This window comes from Streptopelia decaocto, assembly GCF_964273445.1.
Source record: "Streptopelia decaocto genome assembly, chromosome: 1".
In the NCBI taxonomy this organism is placed as follows: Eukaryota; Metazoa; Chordata; class Aves; order Columbiformes; family Columbidae; genus Streptopelia; species Streptopelia decaocto.
Window position 1 is genome coordinate 180,761 of NC_138663.1, and position 14,345 is coordinate 195,105.

Sequence of the window (14,345 nt, forward strand, 5' to 3'; positions counted from 1 at the left end):
CTGCCCGTGTCACCTCCTCGGTCAGTGTCACCGCCCTGGTCAGTGTCACTGCCCGTGTCACCGCCCCGGTCAGTGTCACCGCCCGCCAGTGTCACCGCCCCGGTCAGTGTCACCTCCTCGGTCAGTGTCACCGCCCCTGTCACCGCCCCGGTCAGTGTCACCGCCCGCCAGTGTCACCGCCCGCTAGCGTCACCGCCCCGGTCAGTGTCACCGCCCCGGTCAGTGTCACCGCCCGTGTCACCTCCTCGGTCAGTGTCACCGCCCGCCAATGTCACCGCCCCGCTCAGTGTCACCGCCCGCTCAGTGTCACCGCCCCGGTCAGTGTCACCGCCCGTGTCACCTCCTCGGTCAGTGTCACCGCCCGCCCATGTCACCGCCCCGCTCAGTGTCACCGCCCCGGTGAGTGTCACCGCCCGCGCGCAGCACACGCTCCGCCCCCCCACCCCTTCGCCACGCCCTGCCTCGGAAAGCCGTGGCTGATTGGCTGCTTCCTTGTTATTGGGCGGGTCCCCAACCTCTACTCGTGATTGGTGAATTTGTGCCATGTTGCAGGACAACCATGACCCCGAGGAGGCTGCTTCGCCGCGATTAGCTGACGGTCACGTCTATCTTCGAGTCTCCGTAGTTGACTGGCTGTGGTCCTGCGGGGAGGCGGGGCCGCACCGGAGGCGGAAGACGCGGCGGCGTGTTCCGGTGCTGAGGTGGCGGAGCGGTCGGTCGGTCGGTGAGTTCCCCGCCCCGCGCTCCGGTCCTGTCGCGGGCTGCGGGCTCGGCTGTGGCCTCCGGCTCTCGGCCGGGTCCCGGGCTGGGCTCCTTCCAGCGTGCGGCCCCGGAGCGGCCCGGCCGAGCCCGAGGAACCGGGGCGGGTTCGCGGCTCCGTGGGACGGGCCGGCGGTGCTGCTCCGTGTCCCGGGCCCCGCCGCGGCGGTGCCTCCGCTGCGGCCGCGCTGGTGAGCGCCGTGCCCGGTGTGGCTGCAGCGGGGCCGTGCCCGGTGTGGCTGCAGCGGGGCCGTGCCCGGTGTGGCTGCAGCGGGGCCGTGCCCGGTGTGGCTGCAGCGGGGCCGTGCCCGGTGTGGCTGTGCCGGCGGCCCCGCCGGCCGAGCTGCGGGGGGTGGGTGCGCGGGGCCCGGGGCTCCGCGCGGTCCCGCAGCTCCGTGCGCGTGCCGCCCCCCTCCCGGGTGCGGGGCCGCTCTGCCCCGGGGCCGCGGGCGCTCAGGAGCCGATGGTCTCCGATCCCTTCAGCCCCCCTGGGTCCAGCGCCTGTGAGCAGCAGCAGTGCCTGCAGTGTCTGCCGGCCTTCAAAACGAGGGAAAGGCGAGGAATTAAATTATGTATGATAAACTTATAATAGAATGAATTAGGGAAAACCACTGTCAAGCCTTTCTTCCCTGTGACTGGCACCTAGAGACAGAAAAGTATGGATTCATGCGCTGCTTATCACTGGTATGCAGGCTGTCCTATGACTAGTAATGGATTTAGGCTGCTTGGGTCAGTAAGGGAAGTGTATTTTAGAGCAAAGGAGCCTCTTCTGGAACATTGCTGATAGTCCCAGTGTTCAAAGTAAAGTCTTACAGGCAAAAATTCATTAATCACAGCAATGCTGAACAAAAAATTATTTTCAGGTACATCCAGAACACAAACTGTAGTGGCTTAGGTCATGAACAGATTGCAGGTCTTTTGTGTTCTGCTATTAAATACAAAAATGGAAATCCATACCAAAGTCAGTGTGACCCTGGCAGAACACCAGTCTGTCTGTGAGAGCTGTTCTGTTTACTTTATTTGGGTGAGGCGGTGGAGCACAGAATAACCTCTGCTCTTTTCTGTTTGTCTACTTCTGTTTGTGAGGAAATCAGTCAGCATTGTATAATACTTTCCTGCTACAAGCTCAGGAGTAAATATGAAGTGCAAGCACCAGGGTGTTCCTGCCCTGAGCCCTTGAGGCTGACGCATGAGGCAGCTCCCACCTTGTGGGCACTGGGTGGACTGTTGGCTTTGGGAGAGCATTTAAAGCTTTGCTTGTTCCTGGAGTTCTGCTCAGGGAGGGTTCAAAGAAGGCTGAGCCAGGCTCTTTACAGTGGGACACAGTGACAGGATGAGGCATTGAGCACAAACTGGAGCACAGGAGGTTCCCTCGCAACATCGGTAAAAGCTTTTTTACTGTGTGGGTTACCGAGCACTGGCACAGGTTGCCCAGGGAGGCTGTGGAGCCTCTGGAGATGTTCAAAAGCCATCTGGACATGGTCCTGCACAACTGGCCTTAGGTGGCCCTGTTTGATCAGGGAGGTTGGACCAGATGGCCGCTGTAGGTTTCTTCTTCCAACCTCACTCATTCTGTGATAAGATCCTCCCTGAGCCTTGTCTTTGTCCTCCACTGCATTTGTTCCAACAAGTTCCCACCTTTCTTGTTCTGGGGAGCCCAGAGCTGGCCATAGTACCCCAGATGTGGCCTCACCAGTGCTGAGTAGAGAAGAAGGATCATCCTCCTCCTGGCAACGCCCTAATGCAGCTCAGGGTGCTGTTGGCCTTTGTTATGAGGTACATCATGGACTATGGTTCAGTCGTCCACCGTCATCCTCAGGTCCTTCCCTGCAGAGCTGCTTTCCAGGGGCAAAAATTGGCGTTTCCCCTTGTTCAGTTCCATGAGGTTCCAGTGGCCCATTTCCCCGGGCTGTCCTGGTCCCGTGGATGGCAGTGTACGTGCTGTGGGGTTGAGCCTCTCCTCCCGGCTCTGTGTCAGCTCCGCGCTGCCGGTCCCTCCCGCCAGCCCCCGCGTGGCCGTGTGGGACCGGTTTGTGCTCCCTTGCCTGCTCTTCTTTGCGTAAGGTGCATCGTCTTCTGCTCCAGACGTCCCATCAGGTTGTGGTGGACTGGAACACCTGTGGGACAGAAGACAGCGAGGACCTCCGCCTTTTGTGTGACCAGGGCCCCTGCCACATTCAGCGCTGTGCCCGTGTTCTCCCCGGGCTTCTTTTTGCTGTTTGTATAGTTGCAGAGTTACTTTTCATTCCACTTCTCATCCCTTGCCATATTCAGCTCGCCTGATAATGTAATTTAAAAGTGAGTTCAAAAGATGCGAGTCTCTGAGACCTGAGTTCAGGTTGTTAAAGTTCGTGCCTGTGCAGATGGGCACAGTCAGGCCTCAGTTCCTCTGCGTTTTGGGGCCAGCTGTGGGCCAAGCCCAGCGAGGCATATGAGCTTGAGTTTAGTGTGGGCTTAATGCAGCCAGCCTGGATAGAAGCCAGGGAATCATTTCTCAACATAGTCCATGTACACATGCTTGAAATGGTAATGTTTTAGCATGTGGATATGTGCTGGGCCCTATACCTGTTGCTGGTTGCAATGGATGTCTGCGGATGCCTAGGTTCTACTTTTTTCACATTTATAATACCACTTCTAATAAATCATCTATTGGTTCTGCCAGCCCTAAGTCATGTTTTCTTGTATGACCTCATGTGACATCTCAGCCGCATGTTGCTCATTTGTGACTTGAAGAAGCTGTGGCCAAATGCTCAACGGGAAGATCGGATCCCTCTCTTCAAACCTTGGATGGCAGTTTTTAGCGCTGCCGAGACAGCAGGTTCTGTTCCTCGCTGCGGCATCGTGGGGGGGGTGGTTTACAAAACTAGAAATACTTTATCCTTATAATGAACCGGGTATTCCAGGTGTTTAAATGAGTCTCTTGTTTTACCAGCTCGGTGAACAGTTGACATTTCCAGGTCCTACTAGAGAAATTTCTTCTGTCAGACTATGTTATTCTCGATTCCACGCCTCAGTCTCACCGGCCAGCTGAGGAGTGAGCAAAGCGCTGTCGCCTGTTTCCCTGCTGTTGCACTGATACAGAACGTGGCCAACGCTGGCTCTCTGACAGCGGCTCAGGCAGTTTCACCCCCGGAGCGGCTCGCGGGAGCCTGTCCCAGCCTGGCGCCCTCCCTCCTGCCTGTTTGCTTCACTCGCTGCCTCTGCGGTGTTTATCCTGCAGGCTGCTGAGACCAAGCTTACGCCGCACAGCAGAACGGGTCAGAACAGGAGAAAGCCAGTCTCCAGAACAGGGAGGACTTTTAACTTTTTATGCTTGTTGCAAATGACTGACTGTGATAATCCCAAGATGTAGTGTGTAGGATGAAGAATGGCCTTGTTTCTTTACTGTTGGATAGATTATTTTTCTCTTTTTATTTTTCTTCACTAAGAGTCTTGTTCATGCCGCCTGTCAGGAGCCCCAGGATAAAGAGCGGCATGAGGTGCCCGTGTGTGACTGTGCTGCCTTGGAAACCCCTTCACCGCTGAATTAGCACACCTGTGAGCTACTCGGTGCACAGAAGAGGTTGGTGTTCTCACTGCATTTTCTGCTATGGATATTCTAATGTGCTTTGTGACATTTTTCTGCTTCTGCAAAATCAGGTGGTTAGAAGGTGTGACTGCTACGGAAAAATAGTGCATTGCTGTCCTCTCTATTATCAGTATTTCGAGCTAAGAGCAAAGATTTGCTTACTAAGAGAAAGGAGGTCTGGAGCGAGTGGATCATTGTGGCCAGCTCTAGAAACCTACTTCTAGCTAAACAGATGCTGCTTGTCGTAATAAAAGATTCCGTTTGATGGAGATAATTATTGATCTTATGGCTAATGGGAGTTTTCCTAGTTTCAGCTTGCAGTGTTGTAGTTCTTTTACATTTGTACAAATTATTTTGCCATTTAAGGGCATGGACTTACAGTTGTGACAGGTCTGTAACTTTTCTGTTAAGAAATATATCAAGTGTCATGTGTGACCTTTCTTCATAGAACGTTAGAAAGATTTAGGTCTTAAGGGACATTGGGAGTTCATTTGGTCAAACTTCTTAGCACAGCTGACGTCAAAGTTATGTCAGGTTGCTATGAGCCTATTCCAGTATTTTTTGTCATTTTACCTGTGCTTTTTTTTTCCTCTGATTGAAATTTCTTATGCTGCCACTTGTGTCCAGTGCCTCGTGTCCATCTGCTGTGTGTCCTGAAGTGTTTGATTCTGTCTTTAGCTGCCTAACAGGCGACTGGAGGGAAGATGGCAATTGTGTCCCCTCCTTACCCGCTGTTCTCAAGGCTGGACACGTCCAGCGTTTTTAGCATCTCCCTGTGTCTCGTAATTCAACACCCGGTGGTCCTGGGGGCTTTCTGCCGTGCTTGCTTTAGTTCGTTGTCATTTTTGTGTATCAGGAGGCGTGATAGTGGACGCTGTACCCCACGTGTCTTGTCGGTGCTGAACGGGGAGGAAACACGGCTGCCGCTGGGCTGCTGGCTGCAGCGTCGCTGCCACCGCACGGACCCTGCGGGGGAGGCAGCGCCGCTCGCGCTGAGCTCGTCCCTCGCTCGTTCTCTGCAGCGCGGTTTCACAGCCCCTTGGTCCCCCCCCGTACTGCAGAGGGTTGTTCCATCCGCCGTGTCAGGCTCTGGATCTGTCTTTTCTGAACCTCATGGTGTTTCTGTCCATTTGTTTCTCTAGCTCATTGGAGTCCTTCTGGTTGGCAGCTTGGGTTATCAACTGCTCATTAGAATTTGGTGGATTTATTGAGGTGGATTGCATCCCATTGTCCGGGTTAATGATGGAGAATTTAATCTGCCACTCTCCTTCAAAATGGCAAATGATGTATTGCTGGCTGGTACTGCTTCACCTCCACTTGCTGGAGCAGTTTGGCTCCAGAATTTCAAGGAAAGAGAAGAATGTATGGCCTCTCCAGACTGACCCTCCGTGTCGAGGTCCCGTCCTGTCACATGCGTGACATGCAGAGGTCTCATCATCTCTCTAATGCGACGCACTTGCATCTGTTTATCAAACTTCAGGACTGAGTTCACCATTCCCACTACTTGTTGACAGAAAGCTTATTTTATGTATTTATAGGCCATGTTTGGTGTAAAGAAGTGACTTCATTTAAGAATCACTTACTCTTCTATTGATTAAACTGAACAGATCGTTGTTCTGTAATGTAATTGTTAAGAAAGATGAAGAATAAACTATGATAGTGACTTGAAATCTGGTATAAAAATGTATTCTTTGGTCATATCTGTAGAGCAGTGAGGGCATCTGTATGTGTCTTATCAGCACATGCTCGGCTTCCATGTTCACAGAGTCTGGCTGCTTTTGTTAACAAGATCATTTCTTTATTCCCAAGGTTTTACTTTGGCTTTTCTCTCTGGGCAGAGGAGACGCATTCCCTGTGAGCCTGGTCATCTGCTTGTTCCTCTTGGCTGTTTTACCTCTCTAACTGTATTCTTTGTTTTGTTTTAGGCTGAAGATGCTAAGCCGTTTGTCAGGTTTAGCAAGCACTGTTATACAAGAGCTGTCAGGTGATGACAGAGATGATGGAGATCCAGTTACTGAATCCTTTGTTGCAGTAAGTGTGGTGGTGTCTCAGGCTGGGGAGTGTGGATCATTTGACTGCAGTGAGAACTGTTTCCCGCTGGACACAGCTGTCATTTCACCTTGCTTCTGTTTTCCTTACCTCTTAAGCCAGCACTTTTGTGGGACAGACCATAATCCTTAGTTTCCACATCTCAAGGTGATCCTAGGAAACAAACTGGAGTTAGGGTGAAGAAAGACTGTTCTGTGTAGCAGAAAGGGGAGCTCTGCATGCCCGGTGACCGTGGAAGGCTTGATCTGTACGTTGCCCTTTGGTCCCTGGAACCGTGGGCAGTGTGGGATGGTAGAGTCTCTCCAGTGCTGCGCATTGCAGATCTGCTGCTGCTTTTTCTGTGTGTTGGCTCATGGGTATCCTGAGCTTTCCTACTGGTTTCACCTAATTTTGTATAGTTTGACAGGCTACATGAAATGCTCGCAAGCAGCAGAGTGCGGCCTTTAGGAGTGGAGCTGCAGATGCTGTGCTGCAGTGCATTTAGACGTTTCCTCCAGACCCATCAGCTCACTGTTGCAGGTCCAAGCTGCAGAGCCGCAAGCACAGAGCACGGCGGAGGCGCCGGAGGAGCTGCTGGAGCGCCTCGCCCAGACAGAACAGCTCGTTGTTCAGCTGAAGGGTTTGATCCGGGAAAAGGATGCCCTGCTCCAGCAAAAAGAAACTGTACTCAAGGTATCACTTCTGTCACTGGGGACCTGGGAGCAAGAGTGATGTGCTGCTTCAACTTTCTGTGCAAGCCAGGCTGTGGTTGCTTGTGAATATTTGAGACACCTGCACTACTAAATGCATCAATTCCAGAGAACTGTTGGAACCCAAAGAATGGACCCTAACCCAAGAGTTGTAGGGTAGCTTCGGTTCACTTTGTGTAGGAATAATTCCTTCTAGATTAGATAAGTTACATCCAAGTTATGTAGCATTTTGTCCTGGAGCTCGTCGAGGCCCATGCGGATTCATGGTGGCTCTAAGAATTACTAATCTGTTTTGTGTGAGGCTTTTCTTTCCCTGCTTCAGAGTGTTTGAGACAAGGAGCAGTCCTGTGATTTTATGGCACATAACCGAAGATATATCTTGCGTACCCTGGGGCATGATGTGAGAGAAAGTGCGGTTACTTGAGATAGTGCTGAGGGACGGCATATAGCAGAGGAAATCAAACTGATCTGCACTAACTGCTGGAGGTCCCTTGAGGGATGTGGCCCTTGAGGAGGAAGTACTAGAGCCACCTGTTTTGCTATGTATAATTCTTCAGAGCAAATCTGTTTCCTGAGCATGCTTTAATTAGCGCTGTTACTGGGGAGGCAGGTTAGGACAGGGAACAGCAGACTGACAAATAATGTAACTTTTCCAAGCGATGCTTTCAGGGCGGCAGCGCTGGAATTTTAAATGCAGTTGGTTTGTGTCCTTCTTTTGCAGGAAGAGCGAGAGGCTGCGGACGCGAAGCTGATGAAGCTGAAACTTCAGGCCAAAGCCAAAGTGGCCTCTCTAAACAAACGCATCGAGGAGCTGACAGAGAAAGGATCAGCAGTGCCCGCACAAACCTTGTCCGAAGAGCAGGTGTGTCGCACGGCTGGGAGAACGGCTACCTCAGAGCTGTTGGCCTCTACTGATAATGTGGTGCCACCCTGCACTTTCAGTCCCAGTGCACTAGCGGGGCCGCTCTCTTGTTAACAGGACATGCGCGGTCCCAGCAGGGGTGTCCCTGCTGTAGGGAGCTGGTCTGTGCAGCTCCCTCGTACTGCAGGTGCCCCTGAGTGCACAGCCTGTTCTCAGAGTACGGGCCGGTTTTGTTTTGCATAACGTCAGCCATCTGTTCTAGCAAAGTTCTTTCCTGCAGAGATCACACATCCATCTGAGCTGTAAGTTTCACATGTTATCTGTTGTATTAGTACAACAAAGGAGAGGGAAGGTTGGCTGAAATGTAAGAACAAGGGAGTAAGGAGGTCATTAAAATTGAAAGGCACTAACTTCAATGTAAAAAAAGATTTAACTTTTTTTTCTAGCCACATAGCTTCCTGTGCCACCACAGAGTTTTATGGTTAACAAGCCATAGTTGTGTAAAGCTAGGTAAAAAATGAGGATAAAGTGTCCTGTACCAAGCCTTAAAGAAGCTATTAACTGCTTGCCAAAACTCCCACCAGAGCTGGTAACTTGTGAAAACTTAAAATTGTTCTGCTGACCATGTAGTTTTCTTTAAAAAGTTTGTGGTATTAGGCAAGGGAAATGTGATAGGAGTCCAGACAGGCTGCAGGACATCAGATGATGTTCATTGAACCAGAAAAGATACGGGTTGTTTGAAACAATGGAAAGGAAGATTAGAAGATGATAGGAAACAGCAACGGGTGAGTGTGAGAGCTGTCAGGGGAGAGGTGACTGCTGATGGAGTCGAGATTGGCTCCGTGACTTGTGCTTACTGCTTTTGGTTGATGGCATCGCAAAATAATAGGAATAGGCTACTATAATTCAATACAATCTTGAGTCTTTCTCACTGCAGAACAGCATTTGGTTTTCATACAGGAAGAACTGGATGATCTTGAGGACTGACACAATATAAAAATAGAGCAAAACCGAACAAGTGGGGGCTCAGGCGTTTGCCGGTTCCAGCCCCGGCTGCGGCGGGCAGGGCGTCCCCGGGGCCGTGGCCGCGGCACCGCTCGTCGCCGTCCGGGGCCGAAGCCGCTTTAGCCGGGTCACGTGTAGCACGTGCAGACCGTGTGCTGTTACGTGACTTGTGCAGACTTGTTGCTTTGAACTCATGAGCGTTCTTGCTTCAAAATTCAAATGTATCTGTTGAAGGCAAAACGAGGGAAAGCTTATCAGTTAATCAGTGTGATGTAGATTTTAAAAGAGGCCTACTCCTTTTTATGTAAGGCAAACAGTTCTCCTTCCAACTATTGTACTAAGAGTGGCAAGACCTCCCATGGAGTGTTGTTGTGTTCTGTTCACCTGGCATCAGGCAGTGAATTCTGAGCAGCAGCAGGTTTTCCGTTCTCCCGTGGCGTTGGTAGCTGCTTTACCGGGCACTCGGGACAGCCTGGCTGTTCGGCCTCGGCAGAGGGGAGACACCGCTGTTCCTGCAGTTGTGTGCAGGAGCTGCGCTCCGGTAGAGTGGGAGAACTGCCGAACTGAGAGGACAGCACTGGCGGGTGAAGGGATTGGTGTAAAGTAGCCATTAAGAAAAATGGCCTTCTAATGAGAGGAGTGAAGTCTTGATACAGCCTGCGGTGGAGACCACACGGAGCAGAGCCCTTCTGGTTCGGGTTGGAATGCCGTTCAGGAGCAGCGCCTGCCGTACAGCTGGAGTGCGGGTGTTGCGTGCTGGCGTGTCCGAGGAGATGCGGCCTTGGCACTTGTTCTGTGGGACATGGCGGAGTTTAAACTTCGTGTCTCAAACAGAGGATTTTAGTGCCTCGGGGTGGAGGAGAACTGATGATTTTTTGCATGTTTCATTTGCTTATTTCTAAGAGGTTCATTGCCATAAATGTCTTCAGAGATTTCCATTGGCATTTTCTGTGATCTCGAATGTTCAATGTCTGCCCCTTTGTCATGTGGAGAATGTTCTTGTATTGCTAATTTAAAATGTTTCATTTCTGGTATTAGAGAAATCTGTGAAATTTAAAAGCCTCACAAATCAAGGTGGTCATACTGTTTATTATGCATTATATTTTATTTAATAACATAATTTACCTTAGTTTATGTTGTAAGCATTCACGGATAATTAACTGGTCTAAAGTGCTTTGAAACTTCCCAATTAAAGACATCTCGTGTGTATCTACACAGAAATAGGGAAAATAGTTACTTAACATAGGACTTCATTTAAATAAACAAACGTAAAGTGAAGACATTTTTTAAAGGCAGTAGAAATAAGCATCTGGTTACGAGTCAGGAGTGCAGTAGCATTCTACTTTGTTTGTTTTTAATTGATACTGATCAGTTTACTTTCTTCTGTTTCTTCCCACTTCTTTCCTCTTGCAGTGCCAGGATAACCAGCCAAAGAGAAGCGGGAGGCATGGAGAGGAAGCCGAAGCACTGCGAGAGCGGCTCCGGGCGCGCGAGGCGGCTGTTCGGGACCTGCAGGAGCAGCTGGCTCTGGCTGAAGCCAGCCTCAAAGATGCTGAAATCAAGTATGCTACACAGGTACAGAAACGTTTTTCTGTTCCTCAGTCTGTGTGTGCCTGTTTCCCAGGCCCCACTTACACTAGCACGATAGAATAGAATAGTTCAGCTGGAAGGGACCTGCAGTGATCATCTGTTCCGCCTGCCTGACGTCTTCAGGGCTGACCAATGGTTACAGTGTGTTATTAAGGGCATTGCCCAAATTCCTCTTGAACACCGAGAGGCTTGGAGCATTGACCACCTTCCTAGGAATCCTGTGCCAGTGTGTGACCACACTCTTGGTAAAGAAATTATTCCTAATGTCAAGTTTGACTCTCTCCTGACGCAGCTTTGAACTATTCCCTGCGCCTTGTCACTGGGTAGTTTAAGAGAGACAGTTGTTCCTGAGAACATGGCGCTGTTGGGAACATGGCTGAGTCCTGCAGCCTGACAGAGGGTGCCCGAGCTCCGTGACCCGAGTCCAGCCATAGCGTGGCTGAGCATGCGTGTGTTCCCAGCGGGTGCACAGCTACAGCTCCTGGCCCCACAAGTAGCCAAGTCTGCCTGTGGTCTTACCCTTGGGCTCTGTCCCCGCTCTGTCCTGGCTTCCAGGCTACTTCACCTACTTGCCAGCTAGTCCAGCTTGGTATGGGCTAGTGATCATACCGTCACTTGCACACTTGCGCTTGTTCAGGTTTCTGGCACCGTGCAGACACAGACCCTCTGACCTGCGGCCCCACTGCAGTTGCCAGCACTTCGGTTCAGTTGCCCTAATCTCTCCGGCTGTTGGCACTGTGGACACGCAGGCCCTTCTGCCGCAGTCCCGTTCCAGTTACTGGCGCTTAGACGCACCGTACATGCAGATGCACACTGAACAGACACCCTCTCCCACAATGGAAGAGTTAGAAATGGTGTTTAGTAAGAAGACAGGACAGACTGCTGATTTCGGTTTGGCCAGACAAGCATTTTGAGCAGCCACTGTTTACACAACTGACCTTTTTTAATTCCCTTACCCTGTATTTTTAGTTTTTGTTCCCTCCCAAATCAGCTCGTTCCATCCATTTCCCTGCCTTTGGTTCTTCCTCTAAACATTCCATAAGTCTTTTGCAACCCCGCAATGCTCTTGACCTGCACCGCACGCTGTGTCCTGCGCCCCCAGGCAGTAACCGCCCCTGGTGCAAGCGGTGCCGCAGTGGAGTCATCGTGTGGGGTCTCACAGCTGGAAGGCGGGACGAGGGCTCTGAGCAGGTGGGAACAGCCCGGGGGCCTGCACAGGGGGTCCAGCTGGAAGGCGGGACGAGGGCTCTGAGCAGGCGGGAACAGCCCGGGGGCCTGCACAGGGGGTCCCGTCCTCCAGCTTGGAATTTGGGTTCTTCCCTGCCCGCCACTGCCGTTCTGCAGTGGGCTTTGGAATGGCTGGAACGGTGTTCCCTCCGCTCCCAGACCCGCCATTGCCTCCCCGCATTCTGTCCTGGATGTGCAGAGGAGCTTTTTACCGTGTAATGTAGCAGCTATTACGGTACATTTTATTTATTTATGGAAAGATTTTTGTTAATACCCTGAAATGCTGGTTTAGCTTTTGATCTGTGAACTGGGCTACATCCTGTATAAATAAAAACCCAGAAGTTTCATCAACTTGTAATTATATAGTAACCATGTCTTTTCTCTTTCTGCATATTTGCAGATTAAATTATGTGGGGATCTGAAATATTATCAGTTAATATGTACATATTAGTAGGATAAAGATACGATTTGACCAAGGTGACGTATAAGATTATCAAGGTGAAGACCTCATACACATAATATGCTGATGCGTGTTGAAAGCAAGCGTGTCTGTCAAGCTTGCAACCTTCCTGTTGTTTGTCATTTCATTTTGTGGCGTATGTTTCCAGCTGAGCTCCCTGCAGGAGGTGGTTCGGGAGAAGGAAGCTCTCCTGGAAGAGCAGGTTCACCAGCACCAAGCCGAATTACTCAGGATAGTGGCTCAGTCAGATCTGGAAGCAGAGATGCAGCAGGTATAGTTGATATAATAATGTTATTATGGAGGAGAAAGACAAAGAAGTTGTACCTGTCTGAAAACACCTTGAGAGAGCAGTTGTCATCGAAGTAACTCGGAAGGGGTGAGGAGAGAGATGATTTGATTGTTAGGGACTTTTTGGGACACGAGTTTGGGCTTTGAGAGTCCTGGCTTCAGTCTGCTGATTTGGTGTCGGTTCAAAAGAAAAAACCTGTTAAAGTGAAGTATTAAATTACTGTGCTCCAGTTCCCTATGTGTGAAACAATGGTGAGCTCTTCCTACTGCACCAGGGTCCAGAACAAGTGTCAACAAAAATGAAGTTATTCAGGCTATCAGACTAACTGTGTTATGGAAACGGGGTGTGTGGGTGGAACCGGGAAATGTTGGCTCCTGGTGTGAGCCTCCGGGTCCTGGTGAGGCACTGTCTGTCGCACAGAACCTGCGGACGCTGCAGAGACAGCTGGAGGAGCAGGAGGCAGCTCTGCTGGGACGCGCTCGGGTGGTGGAACTGCTGCAGCAGCAGTTACGTGCTGCTGAACAACAAAACCAGGTACAGTTTGGTGCTTTGCTTATTGCCTCACTCTTGTGTCCGTGGTGGATAGGACCTTTTTCAGTAGCTCGGAAGATACCAGATTAGCTTATTTCTGGCACAGGTTTCCAGCATGAAATGAGCGGGGGCTCCCTCAGGCCGGGTTTTGGAGCTGTGGGTCTGTCTGCAGAGCTTAGGGCAGGTCCAGCCAAACAACAGGGACAGGGACGCTGCAGCTGCCATCTCGAGCGGCCCAGAGGGACAATATCTGTCCATGCTCCGCCACTGACTGATGCATTCAAAGCCATCAAATACATGTTTTACCCACGGCAAAAGGGACTAACACAGTGCTGCTGTAGCTACACTGTTTGTGGGTGCAGTATCCAGGCCAGACTGGAGCACAGACAGATATTCTTTGGTATGTTTTGCTGAGAGCTTGCTAATATGGTGAGACAGCTTCTGGAGTGGTGTTATTTCCTCTTGTCTGCTACTTAGATATTTGAGAACTATTTAATGGCAGTTTAAAAATATAATTGGGGTGCTTTGCTTTGGCAATGTATTGAACAAGTTGAGAGAGAAGTTAATTTCCATACTCTGGCAGATGCTCCTGGATCAGTGCCAGAAGATGGAGGTAGACCTGGGCTCCCTGAGGGATGTGCTAGAATCCGAGAGACGAGAGTCTCGGGACCTCAGAGAGAAGCTGGAGCTGGAGCTGGCTGAGAGGAAGATGTCCTCGCATCGCTCGCAGGAGGAGCTGCAGTGTCTCCTGGGACAGCTGGAAGAGGCAAGAGGAGCACAAGCTGCGTTAGAGGTGAAGTGTAAAGACCTGGAGCAGCAACAAAGGCTGGAGGTGGGAGAGAAGAACCTGCAGATCAGTTGTCTGAAGGCGGCTGAGCAAGAGCTGCAATCCAGGCAGGCTGTCCTTGTAGCTGAAAACCAGCAGCTGAAGCAGGATGTTGATCGGCTGTTGGTGTTGTCTGCTGAAAACAGTGCTACGGTACAGAAATTACAGGGTGAGCAAGCACTGTGCTTTGGTGAGGCAGGTTCTCGGGGGCCTAAGGATCATTGGGTTGCCTTCTGTTTGGCTTTGTTTTTATAATAGCTCGTAGCAGTCTTAATGTAACAATTCCTAATTGCGTAGGAACACGAGAGCGGTTGTACTGTACCAAACTGGAGGTGTCTCTGGTGTGATCCCACCTTTCCTTGGCCGTGACCAAGAGGAGCAGCATGAGCAGGGTGCTGTGGGGTGCTGTCCCAGCCCATAACCTTCCGAGGCTTATGGATTTCTTGAGCCAGAGGCATTTTTTAATTAGTTTTATAACTTGCTGGATTTT

At 50.9% G+C, this 14,345-nt stretch overlaps 1 protein-coding gene across 2 annotated transcripts in view; it reads left to right on the forward strand.

Moving 5' to 3' along the window:
* The first annotated feature begins 594 nt into the window (after positions 1-594).
* GOLGB1 (golgin B1) overlaps positions 595-14,345 on the forward strand; it is a 51,791-nt gene continuing 38,040 nt past the window's right edge. Inside the window, exons 1-9 of one of the 2 annotated variants that reach the window (XM_082076367.1) lie at positions 595-724; positions 4,188-4,321; positions 6,253-6,358; positions 6,896-7,048; positions 7,787-7,927; positions 10,346-10,507; positions 12,358-12,480; positions 12,919-13,032; positions 13,613-14,024. In XM_082076367.1, coding sequence (XP_081932493.1) covers positions 6,260-6,358; positions 6,896-7,048; positions 7,787-7,927; positions 10,346-10,507; positions 12,358-12,480; positions 12,919-13,032; positions 13,613-14,024 — 1,204 coding nt within the window. In that variant the 5' untranslated portion in view covers positions 595-724; positions 4,188-4,321; positions 6,253-6,259. The remainder of the gene's footprint in view (positions 725-4,187; positions 4,322-6,252; positions 6,359-6,895; positions 7,049-7,786; positions 7,928-10,345; positions 10,508-12,357; positions 12,481-12,918; positions 13,033-13,612; positions 14,025-14,345) is intronic. The other variant, XM_082076366.1, reaches the window with a different exon arrangement.